Here is a 16,756-nt window from a genome sequence, read left to right as displayed (position 1 = left end):
ATTCACCTACTGTTGATATTTTTTAGAAGCTTAAGAAATGTATTCACACGTACTTGCAATGAGTAATTTTCCTTTGACACGTAATGATGATTCTAATATTAAGAGAGAGGCATGTTTACACTAATTTTGCAATCCTTTATTCAAAGGAAGAAAATATGTTTACAAAATATTATACACGCTTGTCAAAATTTGCCCAGAAATGTTCATTCCTCACAAGTCTGAACAAAGCATGTACTTGCTGGATACTATACCTTTTGCTGATACCATGTTTAGGCAATTTTAGATTTTGATGATAACAGATGCAGAACTTTGGAATGCTTTTAAATGATGGAGTGCCAAAGGTCATTTGCGGTGTTCTAAGTTAGGGTATACATAGTTTGCTCATGAAAGGACTAATTGAGCAAAAATTATATATTTGTATAGTTTTCATGTTTCTTAACTTAGCCTTTGATAATAACGAAAATATAGCATCATAACTAATGGGCATAAAAGAAGATCCAGAGCATACATTAAGGTGCAAATTTACTTAAGGTCGAATATCGAGGGTTAATAAACCCTCGATATTCGATGGTCGCAGTTAAATACTTCGACTTCGAATATCGAAGACAAAGGATATAGCGTTATTCGTTCAATCGAACGATTGAATCCTACGAATCGTTCGATTTGAAGGATTTTAATCCATCGATCGAACGATTTTTGTTTGACCAAAAAAAGATACAAAGCCTATGGGGACCTTCCCCATAGGCTAACATTGACTTCTGTAGCTTTTAGGTGGCGAACTAGGGGGTCGATGTTTTTTCTTAAAGAGACAGTACTTTGACTATCGAATGGTCGAATAGTCGAGCGATTTTTAGTTCGATTCGAAGTCGAAGGTCGAAGTAGCCCATTCGATGGTCGAAGTAGCCAAAAAAAAAAACATTCGAAATTCGAAGTATTTTTCCTCTATTCCTTCACTCGAGCTAAGTAAATGGGCCTCTAAGAGAGGGTCCTTTCTTTCCAAGTGCTCACTATCACTCCTAGCACTGGTCAGACAGCAATATGTATGGAAAGCCTGTAGGTGGACAATAACTCATAAACGAGTAGTAAACCCTGTCTGGAGCAGGTTGTCTGGATCCAAACCATACATGCGGCAACCCTACATTGATCCCAAAACACAATACAAGTGTACAGCACCTTGCTCTTTATACATGAAACAAAATGTATTTATTCATATGTGCCGAACTCACTATTATAATTAAAGTAGCCTGAAAAATCCTTTGAAATAACTTTATCTGATGTAGTAGAACAACATATCAGGATTCATTTCCCTAGCCACTAAAGGCAGCTTTCTGTTCATTACTTTTTTGGGGGGGGGGGGTAAAAATCCCAGCAAATGTGGGTATTTGCCCTAAATTTCTTGGCTTAAAGGGGTTGTTCACTTTTGAGTTAACTTTTATTATGATGTAGAGAGTGATATTCTGAGACAATTTGCCATTGGTTTTCATTTTTTATTATTTGTGGTCTTAGAGTTTTTTTAGTGTTTCATTCAGCATCTTTCCATTTTGCAATTTCAGCAATCTGGTTGCTAGGGTCCTAATTACCTTAGCAACCATGAGTTGACTTGAAAAAGAGACTGGAACATGAATAGGAGAGGGCTGACTAGAAAGATGAGTAATAAAAAGTAGCAGTAACAATAAAGTTGTAGCCTTTGTTTTTAGATGGGGTCAATGAAACCCATTTGAAAGCTGGAAAGAGTGAGAAGAAGAAGGCAAATAATTAAATAACTATAAAAAATAAATAATAACAACTAATTTAAAAGTTGTTTATAATCAGCTGTTCTACAACATACTAAATGCTAACTTAAAGGTGAACCATCCCTTTAATACTCAATGAGAATTGCTGGGTGAAACACCCAGTCATTTGCAGTTTTGGGTAATAATCACTATCATGATTGCGCAAGCTATTGTGGTTATGAACCTTGTGTTCCATTGCACTAAATTAATATAAATATTTTCAAGAAGTTGCTTAAATTGCTATTTTGGATACAGTACAGCGTGGTTATCTCATACGTTACATAGAATTCTAAAGTATTGAAAAACAGAGCACAAATGAGTCATTTATTGTGGCTTATTAAAGATATACACGAGAAACAGATGTTTTGTGTGATCATCTGAATCATTAATTCAGCCCTTTTCCATGATTCTAGTTGACTTGAACAGACAGTACAGCCTTGACAGCTAAATAAATCACCACATGCTGACTTATTTCACAGGAGCAGCTTGTATATTCAATTTTTATCTTATGATAACATTTGGAATGTGCATATTTGTAGGAAAAGTATTATAGTTCTTGTTATGTAAGATACTGAAAGTAAAAACGAGGGCATCCCTATGACTGAATTATGCTGTAACAAATATGCGCCAATATGGATATTGGTTTTATTTCTGATAAGGCCAAACACAAAAATCTGGACACTGTTTCATTAAGGATGATACTATATCATTCTGCTTGGCAAATTATATGTCAGATTCCATAAATATATATATATTAATAAATACAAATACACATTTAAATATAATGTATAGTAGTAGAATTTATTCATATATACTTTTTTTTCTATAAAATAGACTCTGCTTGCATATGGGATATACTTTCCTATTATATGAATAGAGGTACAGGATCCGTTATCTGGAAACCCGTTATCCAAAAAGTTCTGAATTACGGAAAGGCTGTCTCTCATACAATCCATTTTATCCAAATAATCCAAATTTAGAAATATTTTATTCTTTTTTCTCTGTAATATTAAGACAGTACCTTGTAATTGATACAAATTCAGATATAATTCATCCTTATTATCCTTATTGGAAGCAAAACCAGCCTATTGGGTTTATTTAATGTTTACATGATTTTTTAATAGACGTAAGCTATGAAGATCCAAATTACGGAAAGATCCATTATCTGGAAAACCCCAGGTCCTACACATTCTGGATAACAGGTCCCATACCAGTACTAACATTTTATTAGGTGGTTATTTACTAAGCTCCAAATGCCAAAAACCTGAAATATTTGTGTTTTTTAAGTATAAAATCAGAATTTATAGTGGGAAAAAACCCACAAATTTTTCGGGATTTATTATACCCCGAGGATGGAAAAAGTCCGAATCTGAAAATCCGGCAGCTCAGACCTGCTGTGGTTGCATATAAGTCAATGAAAGTAGTCCCAAATATTTTTTGATCTGCGCTGGGTTTCATGCAATAACCCGAAAATTTCAGGGTTGTTCGGGTGGAAAATTTTCATGATTTTTTCCAGTTTTTTCCCACAAACAAATATTATGGAAAATTGTATTAACAAATAAGGTGAAAAACCTGTATGTTATATTACCTTACAAAAATTAGTGATGGCTTACAGTGTTTTGTTTGGTCAGCCCTCTAAAGAAAAACGCGTGACCATGAAAGCTCTCTGACCAGTTTAAAGTTACAAGTATTTTGTAATAACAAAAGCATTCATACTCTCTCAGGAGAATTGTCCTACTGTGTTTTCCTGGGAAGACTGCAGAAATCAAAAGCGTATGTTTACCCTTTTATTTTTAAAACATAACACTATGGAAGAGATCAAAGAAAATACAGATATGGTAATTACATAAACTGTAGCAGAGAAAACACAACACTTTGTACTTTCAATAAAGTTTCGAGCAAACATTGGAAAGGTCAGCAAGGGAATTTCTAGATAAATCAAACAAATGCTGAGAGAAGCAAATAGAACCAATATAAAGAACCTATTATGTTAGATTTAAAAATGATTTTTCTACTTCAGTTGTTTATACGCTCAATAATATGATAGTATTACTTGTTTGGGATCTACTACCTGGAAACCTGTTATCCAGAAAGTTCTAAATCATGGGAAGGCCATCTCCCATTGAGCCCATTTTCAGTATGGTATAATACTACTGGTGGGGAAAGCAATATTACATTAAGGACATAGTTCTTTGGCTCTGCGTATAGTCTGTGTTATAAAATGAAGGATTGTGTAATAAAGCAATGGCTTGTATAATAATCATTTGATGTAACATTGTACATACACAGTAAATGATGTATTAACACCTGATTGCTAACAGGCTCCTAGACTCAATCAGTGTTTATTTAATAAAGTTATGATCAGCACTTTATCTGTTTAATTAGATCAAATGTTCCACTTTAATTTGGTAATGGATGTTTGCAGAAGGCAGCAAATAAAAAACAATTTGCTTCTTAATTGCCATATATTTCATAACTTAAATTTGCTGGGAACCCTCCTGAGATGATTCATTATTACTTCAACTAACTAAATCATTCTGTGGAAATGTCCTGGTCAAGGTCTTACATCCCTTTTTTTTCTTTCTTAGCCCAGCAAAATAGAATATGGTTTTATACTAGAATGAACTCTGTGAAAAAGAAAAATCATCAACTTTTGTTTATGCTAAACTAATGGATGCCTGGCTGCTCGGGGCGGAACAGCAAAGTACAGAAATATTTAGGGACCCTTCCAAAACAGCATAGATGGAACAGCAAATGTTTAAATTAAAAACAAAAAGACCCCTTGCCAATGGCAGTTTTACCCAATTGTAAAAGTCTTTTGAGTTGGCACCCACTCAGTTCTTTATGGTGCTCTCATTCAGGCTATTGCTTGAGTGTTAGATTTAATGGGATTTCAACAAGAATGCATGGCCAAGAATTAAGTGCCAGACATACTTATACATGACTAAATATACAGAGGCAGTCAGAGCAGAGGTACACCTGTAAAGATACATGTGAAGTACTGGGTACTTTTGAATTAAACATGTTATGCATGGTTTTCCATAAACTTGGGCAATGCTTGGGGACAATATTTCCATAAAGGAAAACTAAACACTCATAAACAATAGATTTATATCCTAATAAGTGAGTTATCAAAAGTGCTTAAAATCTTGGCATGTACAAATCAGAAAATATTGCCATTTTATATCATTGACATTGTGAGACCTCATGGCAGAGGGAGTCTTGACAGTGAATAACAAGAGTGTGTTCTGGGAATGGCTGGTTGAAGTTGGTGTGTGGACAAGCATACGTTGTACATAGTTGGGATGCCCTCCCAGGAGTAGGTCACTATATTCTATGGGGCCCTATAGAATATGGTGGTAGTTTTATTTTGTCCTTTTAAAAATATATCTCATACAGGGGCCAATGAGGCAAGTTGAGAAAATCGCCTCAGGTGGCAGCTTCCCACTGGTTACAAGGGGTGGTAAAAATGCTGCTCCTGGTAATTTTAAGAGGTTCTTCTAGTGCTGTTCTATCATTGTGGACCCCCAACCCCTCCTGAGCTGAAAAGGTGAGCACAAGAGGGGGAAGATGGGGTGGCAGCAGCAACCCGCCACAGGCAGTAGAGGGGCTAGGCTCGCCCTTGGGTCCATTACTGTTAGTATTAATAAGGGTATACCAAAACAATGAACACAGGATGCTTATGAAATATATCCAACCTACATCTGCACAATGCATTTTAATAAAAGGGATTATTGCCACATATGCATACTGCATGTCATCAGATCAGCCCTTTAAAATCGGATTCATATTAAATCCCCAAGTTGCTTTATGTAGGAGCATCTATTTTCAGTTTCTGACTATAGCTAGCAATGAAACCATATGTTGTTTCCAACACAGCTAAGAATTTCATGTCCCACCTTTATCCCAGTATCAGTGCAAGGCCATAAATCACTGAACATAATGTTTACACAGTTGCTGCCCTTCTCTTGAAAAAAGTCAGAGAGTGAATTTATATTTCTTTTTTAACATTAAATGAAAAATAAAATGCCTGTGTGCATGCAGCCTTAATGCCTGAATGACTGAAATAAAATTTAATACATCAAAGTAATCACAAACAACTCATCTTTTATCACAGACACACACACATATATATATATTATTTATTTATTTATTTTGCCGCTTGCATTTCACTCCTATCTTTTTATCATTATATCCAGTTGTCCCCCAGCAACTGATTTGATGTAATATTTGCTGATATAATTATAATACATTGGTAAAATGCACTTCCTCTTTTCATGTTTCTGACCTTGATCACACTTTTTTGTTCCTATCATTCACACTGAGGACCAATTGAGTTAGTTTGATGAGTCATATGTCACATTTTTCAGTCTACTTCCCTCTTATCATATGTATTCTTTTCTGTCCCCTTATGTGGGTCAGCAACTTTGCGAAATACAATTAAGGGTTGAACATGATTGACAGTTGTACTCATATCGTGAATGAAATATCCTCTTGTACAATGAAGCCATAGTCTGTCACTCTGCTCTTCTATTTCCTTTCTTATTAATATCATTTTCTTTTGTAAAAACTTTTCCATCTTTCTATTTTATTGCATGTCTGTGATTTGCCTTTTTTATTAATAACTAGTCATTTTAATAAATATTCATCAGTTTACAGGCTTTGAGTCTAGCTGCTTCTCTCTCTCAGACAACAGATAGCAATGTGTCACAATGTATGCCTATACAAGTATGGTACCTGGTATCCAGAATGCTTGGAACCTGGGGTTTTCCATACCTTAAAGGGATACTGTCATGGGGAAAAATTTTTTTTCAAAATGAATCAGTTAATAGTGCTGCTCCAGCAGAATTCTGCACTGAAATCCATTTCTGAAAAGAGCAAACAGATTTTTTTATATTCAATTTTGAAATCTGATATGGGGCTAGACATATTGTAAATTTCCCAGCTGCCCCTGGTCATGTGACTTGTGCCTGCACTTTAGGAGAGAAATGCTTCTTGCAGGCTTCCTTCTCAATGTAACTGAATGTGACATGGCTTTTTACTATTGAGTGTTGTTCTTAGATCTACCAGGCAGCTGTTATCTTGTGTTAGGGAGCTGTTATCTGGTTACCTTCCCATTGTTCTTTTGTTTGGCTGATGGGGGGGAAAAGGGAGGGGGTGATATCACTCCAACTTGCAGTACAGCAGTAAAGAGTGATTGAAGTGTATCAGAGCACAAGTCACATGACTTGGGGCAGCTGGGAAATTGACAATATGTCTAGCCCCATGTCAGATTTCAAAATTGAATATAAAAAAATCTGTTTGCTCTTTTGAGAAATGGATTTCAGTGCAGAATTCTGCTGGAGCAGCACTATTAACTGATTTATTTTGAAAAATATTTTTTTTCCCATGACAGTATCCCTTTAAGTCTACTAAAAAAACATTTAAACATCAATTAAACACAATAGGATTGTTTTTCTCCTATAAGAATTAATTATATCTGATATCATCAAGTTTATAATTATTTGATTAAAATCAAATCAATTAAAGATGGTCTTCTTGTAATTTGGAGCTTTCTGGATAACAGGTTTTTATAAAAGTTATCCCAAACCTTTGTTAGAAACATTTTCATATTACATGTGCCTCTTACCATGTAAATTGTGAATATGTACCCTTATGTTCCTTAAAACATGCCAACATTCTTGGCATGTTTTAAGGAATATGGCAAGTTTGGGGTATACTGAAAACTTTTCTTTGCTGATTGAATATCTTTAGCTAATAAGCTGATAATTAGAAATGTCCACCAATAGGGCTAGGACCACTCTTCATTCAGATGGAGGTTACAGCCACTTTATGTATCTATGGTGGCCATCAAGTCAATAAGCCAATTTATACAGTCTGAGATGAACACATGAAACTTACCAGGTTAACTTCAATTGTTTTTTCCCAGTCCTTTTCGTTATTCACGCCTGCATTGTTAACAAGTATGTCTAACCTTCCAAAATGTTCCACTGTCTTCCGAAAAGCATCTAAATTATATGAAAGGAAAAAATCACTACATGAAAATAGAAATTCTTTGTAGAAAAGAGATTTTTGTACCTTTCGGTCACAGTAGAATGCCCGTGTCACGGCCTCTGTCCCAGGTAGAGGCTAGTGCAAATGCGAGTTAAAATAAAAAACTTGCAGCACAGCATCTGCAGTTTGGAGCCTGTTTGTTCATAACTCTAAAGATTTAGAAATTCCTTGTATGTTTTGAATGGTATGTTTGCTGTCCCTATTAAATTAAAAGGGAAATCATTTGGGGTTTTTAAACTTGGAAAGCCAACTGCAGGTAAAACTTATAGAAATGCCTAAAAGTATACAAGAATTCTTAGTGAGTCAGAGAGTGAAGGGCTGTCAGATCAGGGATGACTTGACACAGTTGGCCAGCTTGAATACAGTATATTGCAATATATGGGCAAACAATCTTGTTTTGTTTAAATGAGAGGACATTTACACCTACTGTTATTATTTGATAGGGATTTTCAAAGCACTTTTGACTAGCAATAATATGCAAAAATACCAATTGGTACAAGTAGAAGAGGTCTATATATAATATACAGTAATTAAAGGCACAGTTTTTGTCCGTCACTTGTGTGTTTGTGTCATGTTTCGGTATCCCAAAACCCAGAACAGACGCCAAGGATCCGGTCATTGCTCACACTTCTGCTTATAACAGCTACGTAGGGAGGAGCCTTTTGCTACTTGTATGCCACCGGGATTTAAAGTAAGAGAACCAAGACGAGAGTTCTGGGCAGGCAAGGGAACCCGTACATGTAACAGGAGTAATGGGGTTAGAGCATTGTAGAGGAAGAAACAGGCCGGGTCAATAACCAGTCAGACAGCGCACGTAATTGGGTAATGGTCAGTTTTGGCAGCAGGCAGGAATGGTCAAGGAAAGGCAAGGGTCTAGAAACAGTAAACCAAACCAGAATCTTACCCAGGAACTATCTTAACAATAGACCTATGTTAGACGATGAGAATTGGGCCCTGGCACCTTTTAAATATTTAAATTTTGCACCAAGCATGATGACGTTATGTGGCACACTGAAGATAAAAAGGAAGATGCAGTCGTCCCCACGTGTAGCATGGTGGGCATCCCCTCTGCCCCACTAGACCACAAGGTAACCTTACAGTTTGCTTCAGAAACACTATACTTTTTATAAACAAACTGCTGTGTAGCCATGGGGGGAGTAATTCAAGGCTCAGGTTACATAGCAGATAACAGATGCACACTGTAGAAAGCCAGAGTATTCTATGATAGAGCTTATCTGTTATCTGTTATGTCTTTTCTTCTTTTTTTGAATAGCTGCCCCCATGGCTACCTGGCAGCTTATTGCTATCAACTATAGCAGTCTTTCTAAAGCAAACAAATAACTTATACCGATGCAGGGCTAAAGTCAGGACCGCCATCAGAAATCGCAGGACCCCGTACGACAAAATTTCCTGGGCCCCCTGGGCTGCGCCCACTGCAAGCCCCACCTACAGGTCTGCCCTCCCCACCACACAGTAAAAAAACCAAAAAAAAAATATTGGTGGCTAGGGTTCTCACATGTTAATAAAAAATAAAAAGATATTGGTGGTCAGGGCCCCCCATAAAAAAACATTTGTGGCCAGGGCCCCCCCATTAAAAAATATTGGTGGCTAGGACCCCACATGAGAAAAAAAAATTGGTGGCCAGGCCCCCCCCCCACATTATAAGAAAATTGGTGGCCAGGGCCCCTTAAACGTCCATGCCTTCCCGAAGTCAGCAGCTCTCAGAAAGATGGGGAGCCCGACTAATCAAGTAAGTGTGGCGTGGCCGGGCCCCCTACAACTCTCCCCCCTGTACCCCACGATGGCTGCCCTGGCTATAGTACATTATATTTTAATTACTTTAAAATGCTTTTATTTTTGGTGTTACTATGCCTTTAAGTAAAGGGTAGCCCTGGAATTTCTTAATGTTTATATTCTCTAAACAAATTACTGCTTGCTGGGTAACTATAGACTATATTCTCTAGATTTTTCTGTAGAATAGTATTAGATTTTACTTTTAGATTTATGTAAAATTGCTTTTATATTTTATGTAAACATTGACAAGTTTCCCTTTTAAATGAACACTAATAAAAACGTATCTCCTTAATTTGAACTCTTATTAGTCCCTGGAAGCAACAGTGTGCTGAGAGGGATGGATGGACACATTTCTCCTATTCTGTACATGTTTTGTTTTCTTTACCAGGAAATGACCCATTTCATATAGGAAACTAATTAAAGAGATGCTGAACTTGATCCTTTCAGAATTGTGTGTGGAAATCTATTCTAGACTTATTGTATTGTACTGACTATTATTATATTACTGTCTGATGCAGAGTTGATTTTTTTTATTTTTGGTTTACCATGATGGTTTTAGACTTTCACTACAGCACAAGTATCAAAGAAAAAACTGGGCTATGGCAAGGAGCTGATTAGTGGAAATCTCACCCTACTCATGGACTGATTATCATGTATCTGGTCTGTCTGCAGGATGCAATTTCTCTTTTAGGCCATCAACTTAGACCAAAGTCATTCAGAGGGTACTTAAATGGGCCAGAGAGAGAATGGTTTCAGATATTGTGCTGTTTTATGAAGTCAATAATCTGTACAAAGGTGAAATTCAGAACAAACATTTTAACTTTTTCTAGAAAAAGGGAGCCCCCCCCCTGTTGCAATACTTTCTTTCCTACAAGTGAGTCCTGAAACCATCTAGTTAGAGGAAGAATTACCTACAGGTAGTTACCTTCAACAGACATCCACATATTTTTGTATAATTGCTGCAACAGGCACTATTGTACTACAGTATATTACTCGTATTCATTGTGAGCTTTATGTATTTTAGCCTGTTCTCAAAAAAGAACCTTATCAAAAGAACAATGAGGCCAACTCACTGCTGTTTTGGAACCATATTATTATGTTAGCAAATAACAACCCCACCCATTTGTACCTTTTAGCTGCTTCTGATCTGTGACGTCACACTGGATAAACAATGTCCTGTGACTTCCAAACTGTTCATCCAAGGAAGCTTTGCACAGTTCGCCTGCTATGCGATTTTGATCCACTAAAGCCAACTTTACAAAAAAAAACACATGTGAAAATACATTAGAAACATGTAAGGGAGTTTCTGTGATCTATTACCCCTATGGAAAATGAATATAGACATATAATTTCACAGAACTCACATTTATCAAATATGAAATATTTTGCTGAGTTTACCCAACATAAACAACACTTATGAAATACTTTTGGAGCTTTTGGAGGCCTGCTATTTATACATTAAATATTATCACTTGCTTCACTTAAAGGTACAGTATACTATCAGCTGAAAAAACATATTCAAACTATATCAAATGTTTAATTAGTGCTGAATTCTTTTTTTTTTTTAAAGATTCAGCAAACTATTTGTAGTTGCATAAGGATTTCATTCTACTTTGCAGGCAAGGAATTTGAGTTGTCTCTGTACAGACATGATGAGTGGTACTTCCATGTTGACCACTAATAGCTGTTCCACGGGCTGGGGAGTCAAGGAAAGGTGAAGGGGTAATATAGTCCTGTGACTTGTGTTCTTACACTTTTCTTGTGCAAATAAATCAAAGAGTATAAGAGAACAAAGGGAACTGAGACCAGTAACTGTTAAGCAAGACTAAACTAGAATTCACATTTTTGTGACAGCAATGATGCCCAGGAAAAACTGAAGTTTATTTTTTGCGTTACTCTGATTAATTTAATTGTATACATTGTGTAAAGGGTAAAGGGACAGTAGCAAGAAAAACATGTTTACATATTTACCCTGAATATTAACAATGAGTGCCCTTATATGTCCAATGTACATCATGTAGAAAACATAAATTGGCATTTATTGATTTCCTAAAGGTTTCATTGCACCTAAATGGACCATGGTGGGACTCTACTAATTCCTATTCTTCTTCTATCCAGAACGCTGCAGGCAAGGCAACAGCTTGTTTCTATAGAAGAAGTACTATACTCCACAGTGGTTGCTATGTATGGACCCCATTGCAATAGCGCTGCAGCTATAAACTTATGTAAGTACCCCTACCTTGGTCCTGAGCTATGTCAATGAATATGCTACCTACTGTCCATCTTCAATGCATAGCCTTTGGCTTGTTACAGGTACAGGAATTGCATTCTGTTGAGTTCCACGATGAATGGAGAACTTGTATCTCCCCCTAAAATTACTCAAGCCATGGAAATAGCACCCTGCTGATTGCCCGGCATGCTAGGGTACCACATTCAGCTTGGTGCAAACATCATGAAGCAATTGAATCTGTGTTGTGCCCTTATGTAAATGACTAATTGCCTCTACATGGTGTCCTTGTCATTGGGCTAATTTATGAACATTTATGAAGTGTGAGTATCTTTAATACAAAAAACAAACAAAAAAAGCATGTTCATCTGTGGCACCAAGGCTGCAAACTTGCTTTAACTGCAGTAATACCATATAAAAAATGTATTTGATGATATAATGTTGAAAAGTCTGCATTAATACTCAAGGAGTTTCAAGCCATGCAACTGAGATCACTACAGGGGAGGAGGAAAAGTGATTTGCTAGAAATCCAGAGCAGACTTTGCCACGATCCAGTGTGCAGTAAGGGGAGTGATAACAGTTTGATACATGTAGATAAATATGAACAATTATAAAAGGAATTGAGAATAACAGCTAAAGAAGGAATGCAATAATGAGAGGTGCAAGCATGTGGGAATATAGCATGGTAAGTGCATGAAACATGAATATGGTAGGTATTAGCTGCCTATGTTACCAAGTCATAAACAAGAAAATTATGTGGAATGTGCAACGTGAGTGGGGAGATTACTGGGGGTTTTGCATTGTCCAGGTGGTGCAGTAGGGTCACTTGCATCTATGGAAAAGCAACATAAGACATTCTAAAGTTAGCGAGGCTAGTTTAAACTTGGATCTGTGCATCTTGTAACTGAGTGTATTGCTGAAACCTCACTTGTCCTGTGAAACTGCACATCTTTTACAGGAAAACTAATTGCTGTCAATTAAAGTGGGACTTTGGTTTTAAAGATTCAGTTCAGGCTGTGGGAGAGACCAGTGTTTTGTAAATAGTATTGTTATACAAACTGTATGCGGAGCCTGATCCTTTGTGTAATTAAAATCCCATTTGTTGTAAACTGGCTGGTCATTTTGCACTGAATGAAAGAAAGGGGTGTGACTGCCTGTGGAGAGGGCGTAAAAGTGCCTTATGATAATGAGCAGGATATATTTACTCTCAGGTTAGAGTTTCAGTGCAGCCACTTTGTGTGAATGCAGGGCTAATACTTCACTCCAGCACTGTTTTGACTAGTTAGGAATGCAGCATGACACCACCTCACTCTATCCCATTATCTACTCTCTAGCCAAGCAGCAGCAGCACTCTATATCAGACCATGCCTGTAGAATGGATATTAAAGCTACACTATTACTGGCAGTGGCAATCAAGTGTGATGTAATTGCAGTACAAAATGTGCCGCTGCCTGTGCAAAGTGTTACATGTACCATTAACATCCTGCCAGCTAAGGACACCGGAGTAGGAACTTGTGGGATCTGTTGCTATGATAAACAGGGCAGTCTGACACAGCTACACACTTGACAAACAGTACAAAATGTGATAATAAAGCAGCGTAACCTGGCTGAATCACACTTGAGACACTTTTATCATGTATTCTGATCAGGGAAGCCCTCCAGCTGTTGCTGAACTGCAGTACAACTCCCAGCAAGCATTGGGAGACACAAGCTGTTGGGGGAGATGGGAATACTAGTTCAACTGCAACTAGAGGGCTGCAGATTGAAGAACCTTCAATTAGATTTTAAAATACAGTATTCAATTCTCTCTCTCTCTCTATATTTATATATAGCAGCTGTTAATACAGTAAAGCAAAGCAGAGAAGTTTGTAGAATGAGTACATATATATATACAGTACACAGTTGTGCACAGCTGTTGTGGGATTGTAGTTTCAGTAAATACACTGTTGCACACAGATGATTGGAATGCCTTTGCAATCAATAGCTCACTGCACAGTATCATTATAAGCCAATATAAGATCTTTTGTGCAAGATAAAGTGCTCCCACCAGCAAAGTGCCCAGGACTTACCGCAGCCCCTTTCTGCAGAAGTTCTTCCACCATAGCCCTGCCAATACCCTGAGCTGCTCCAGTCACCAGAGCCACTTTTCCGTTGGCATACATGATCCCCTGATGGCTCCCCTGATTGATACAAGGGTCCCAGGCTTCAAGCGCAGTCCACAAGGGAGGATGCTGTTTGGGTCTCTGCTGTCACCTTCCAAAGCTGTGTGTGTGACCAAGCCTCGTCTCTGAGCTTTTGTGTTTGTCCTCCCCCTCCCTGGAGCTAGTAGTGTGTGTGTGTTATCTGTCTGTTTTCCTTTCTTTCACTCTCTCTACAAGTGGGCGGGAATGAAATGTGCTGAATGCCTCATGCTGGCTATAGGTACAGACGCCACTACCTTACCTGCCCTTTAATCATTCCATCCCTGTTATCTAATGACACTATACCTGCTTGGCTTTTATTCTTCCAAACTACCAATTTATTGCTAACTCATTTAGTTCCCCTTTCTGTGACTGCCAAATGCCTTTCTTTTTTGATATGACTTGTTAATGTCACTGTCTGTGTTCTAACACATAAATGATGTATTCTGATATTTCTTTGTCCTTTAATATTTTACATTTTTGGATTTCCTGTATAAACATGTTCCCTTTTCATCTCTTCTTTTACCTGTATTAGCTCCCATCATCTGTGACAGCCAAGAGCAGTTGGGGCCAGTATTCTTTAAACACAAATCCCAGAACCAAGCTGACAGAAACTGACAAGACTTTTTGATTGTGGCAGTTATTTTATACTTGAACGTTCTTTGTCTCCTTAACCTTTTAAGTGCCAGTACACTAAATGCCGGACGTTTTTGAAACATTTTGTGCTCTCTCACTTTAGGGGCATTTTCTGAGGGAGAAACCTTTAGTTTACCTAGGAAATCTCTACATTGTTTTTTTCGGAAGAACCTGAGCTTTCTAAATCTGTCTGACTTTTCATGTATTTCCACCTCTGCAAAAAGATTTATAGCGCTAAATACCAAAAAAAGTGAAAACTTCCTATTTTTCACAATATATGAATCTATACCAGAAAAATATTTTATTTTATGCATGAAAATCCAGCTGATTTGGAAAGCCTCACATCTCTCGAACATGCCAATACTTAGGGGGCAGATTTATCAAGGGTCGAAGTGAATTAGAGGGAATTTTCGAAGTAAAAAAATTCGAAGTAATTTGTTGGATACTTTGACCATCGAATAGGATACTACGAATAAGAATTTACTTCGACTTCGATTCGAAGTAAAAATCGTTTGAATATTCGACCATTCGATAATCAAAGTACTTTCTCTTTAAAAAAACTTCGACTTCAATACTTCGCCAAATTAAACCTGCCGAAGTGCTATGTTAGCCTATGGGGACCTTCTACAACATTTTCTAAGTCTTTACACATCGAATAAAAATCCTTCGTTCGTAGGCTAAAATCGTTCGAATCGTTCGTAAATATGATTGCCAGGGGTTATCCAAACTGTTTGATGCCCATTGTGCATAGATTTACCAAAAAATGAAGTTAGTGCATATACATTTCTTGGCATAGATTTCTACTACCAATAAAATATACTGCCTGATTATTGTGTGGTAAAATTGGCAAATAAGAAAGTCGTCTCAAGAAAACATCATATTTTCAGAAAATTTTCTGCTAAATCTAATGTTGGTAAATGTATCTTTGTATGGCAAAGCACCAAGCAGCAACACTACCCTAAACTTTTTGGTTTTAATGTCATTTCTGAAAATTATCACAAAGCTTGCATTTTACCCCATTATTTACCCCACATTTCGTAACGTACCATCCTAATTATGAACATCAGTGGTCTACAAAACAGTTTGATGCCCAATATGCACAGATTTACCAAACTAGGTGGCATACAGAGACCCCCAAATCCAAATAGTGCATATGAATTTTCACGTATGACACTCTGGCTGCTACTATTTAAGCTCCCTGTATGTGTATTATTTGCCATGAGCCCCCTAACAGTATGGATACCATAAAAAACCATATTTTCTCCAAGTACACATTCTGACGGATCTAAAATGGGTAAATACATCTTTCTACTGCAAACTACCAAACTGAAAAGCTATGCTAAATAGAATGCTTTTTATGGATTTTCTGAAAATAGTCACAAAGCTTGCATTTTACCCCATTATATACCCCACATTTTGTAATGTACCAGCAAAAGGCATCCTAAATATGATTGCCAGGGTTCTAGTGAACAGTTTGATGCCTGATATGAAAAGACTTGCCAAACTAGGTAGCATACAGAGACCCCCAAATGAAAGCAGTACATATGAAATTTCACATATGTGTGAGTGTTGTGAATGTGTGTGATGTGTGAAACTCCCCCCTGATCTCCCAGAAATGTATGTGATTGTGTGCAAGTGTAAATTTAAGGGTGTATTTCCATAAAAAAGTGTGTAAGCACATTTCGTGTGTGCTACACTAACCTTTGTGTGTTGCATGTGGCAGAAAACTGTTGAGACGTGTCCCACGCAGATCGAGGTCCAGGGTCGGTGCAGGGAGGAAGAGGAAGTAGGTTGCAATACAGGAAGCAAAAGGCATGCGTAGAATCTATGTTCTGTGGCATTTCAAGTTACTTTCAAGTTACTTTAATTTATTATCATTTATTTTTTTTTACGCCGGAGTGCGATTTTTTGGATGCCGGCGCATTTTCGTCAAAAAACGAGACGCCGGCGGAGTAAATTATTATACAGGCTGAGAGGGGTTCCCAAATGTTTTCACATGACTGTATGTGAATATAGGTATGGGATCCATTATCTGGAAACCTGTTATCCAGAAAGCTCTGAATTACAGAAAGGATGTCTCCCATAGACCCCAT

General features: G+C 37.3%; 1 protein-coding gene across 1 annotated transcript in view; it reads right to left on the bottom strand.

Annotated features, from left to right (window-relative positions):
• The window catches only part of hpgd.L (15-hydroxyprostaglandin dehydrogenase L homeolog), a 39,332-nt gene extending 25,234 nt beyond the window's left edge, over positions 1–14,098 (bottom strand). Inside the window, 3 exon segments of the mRNA NM_001093507.1 lie at positions 7,674–7,780; positions 10,750–10,873; positions 13,917–14,098. Coding sequence (NP_001086976.1) covers positions 7,674–7,780; positions 10,750–10,873; positions 13,917–14,009 — 324 coding nt within the window. The 5' untranslated portion in view covers positions 14,010–14,098.
• Between the last annotated feature and the right edge of the window lie 2,658 nt (positions 14,099–16,756).

The sequence above is a fragment of the Xenopus laevis genome, chromosome 1L (assembly GCF_017654675.1).
Source record: "Xenopus laevis strain J_2021 chromosome 1L, Xenopus_laevis_v10.1, whole genome shotgun sequence".
In the NCBI taxonomy this organism is placed as follows: domain Eukaryota; kingdom Metazoa; phylum Chordata; class Amphibia; order Anura; family Pipidae; genus Xenopus; species Xenopus laevis.
This window is presented reverse-complemented; position numbering and strand designations above follow the sequence as displayed.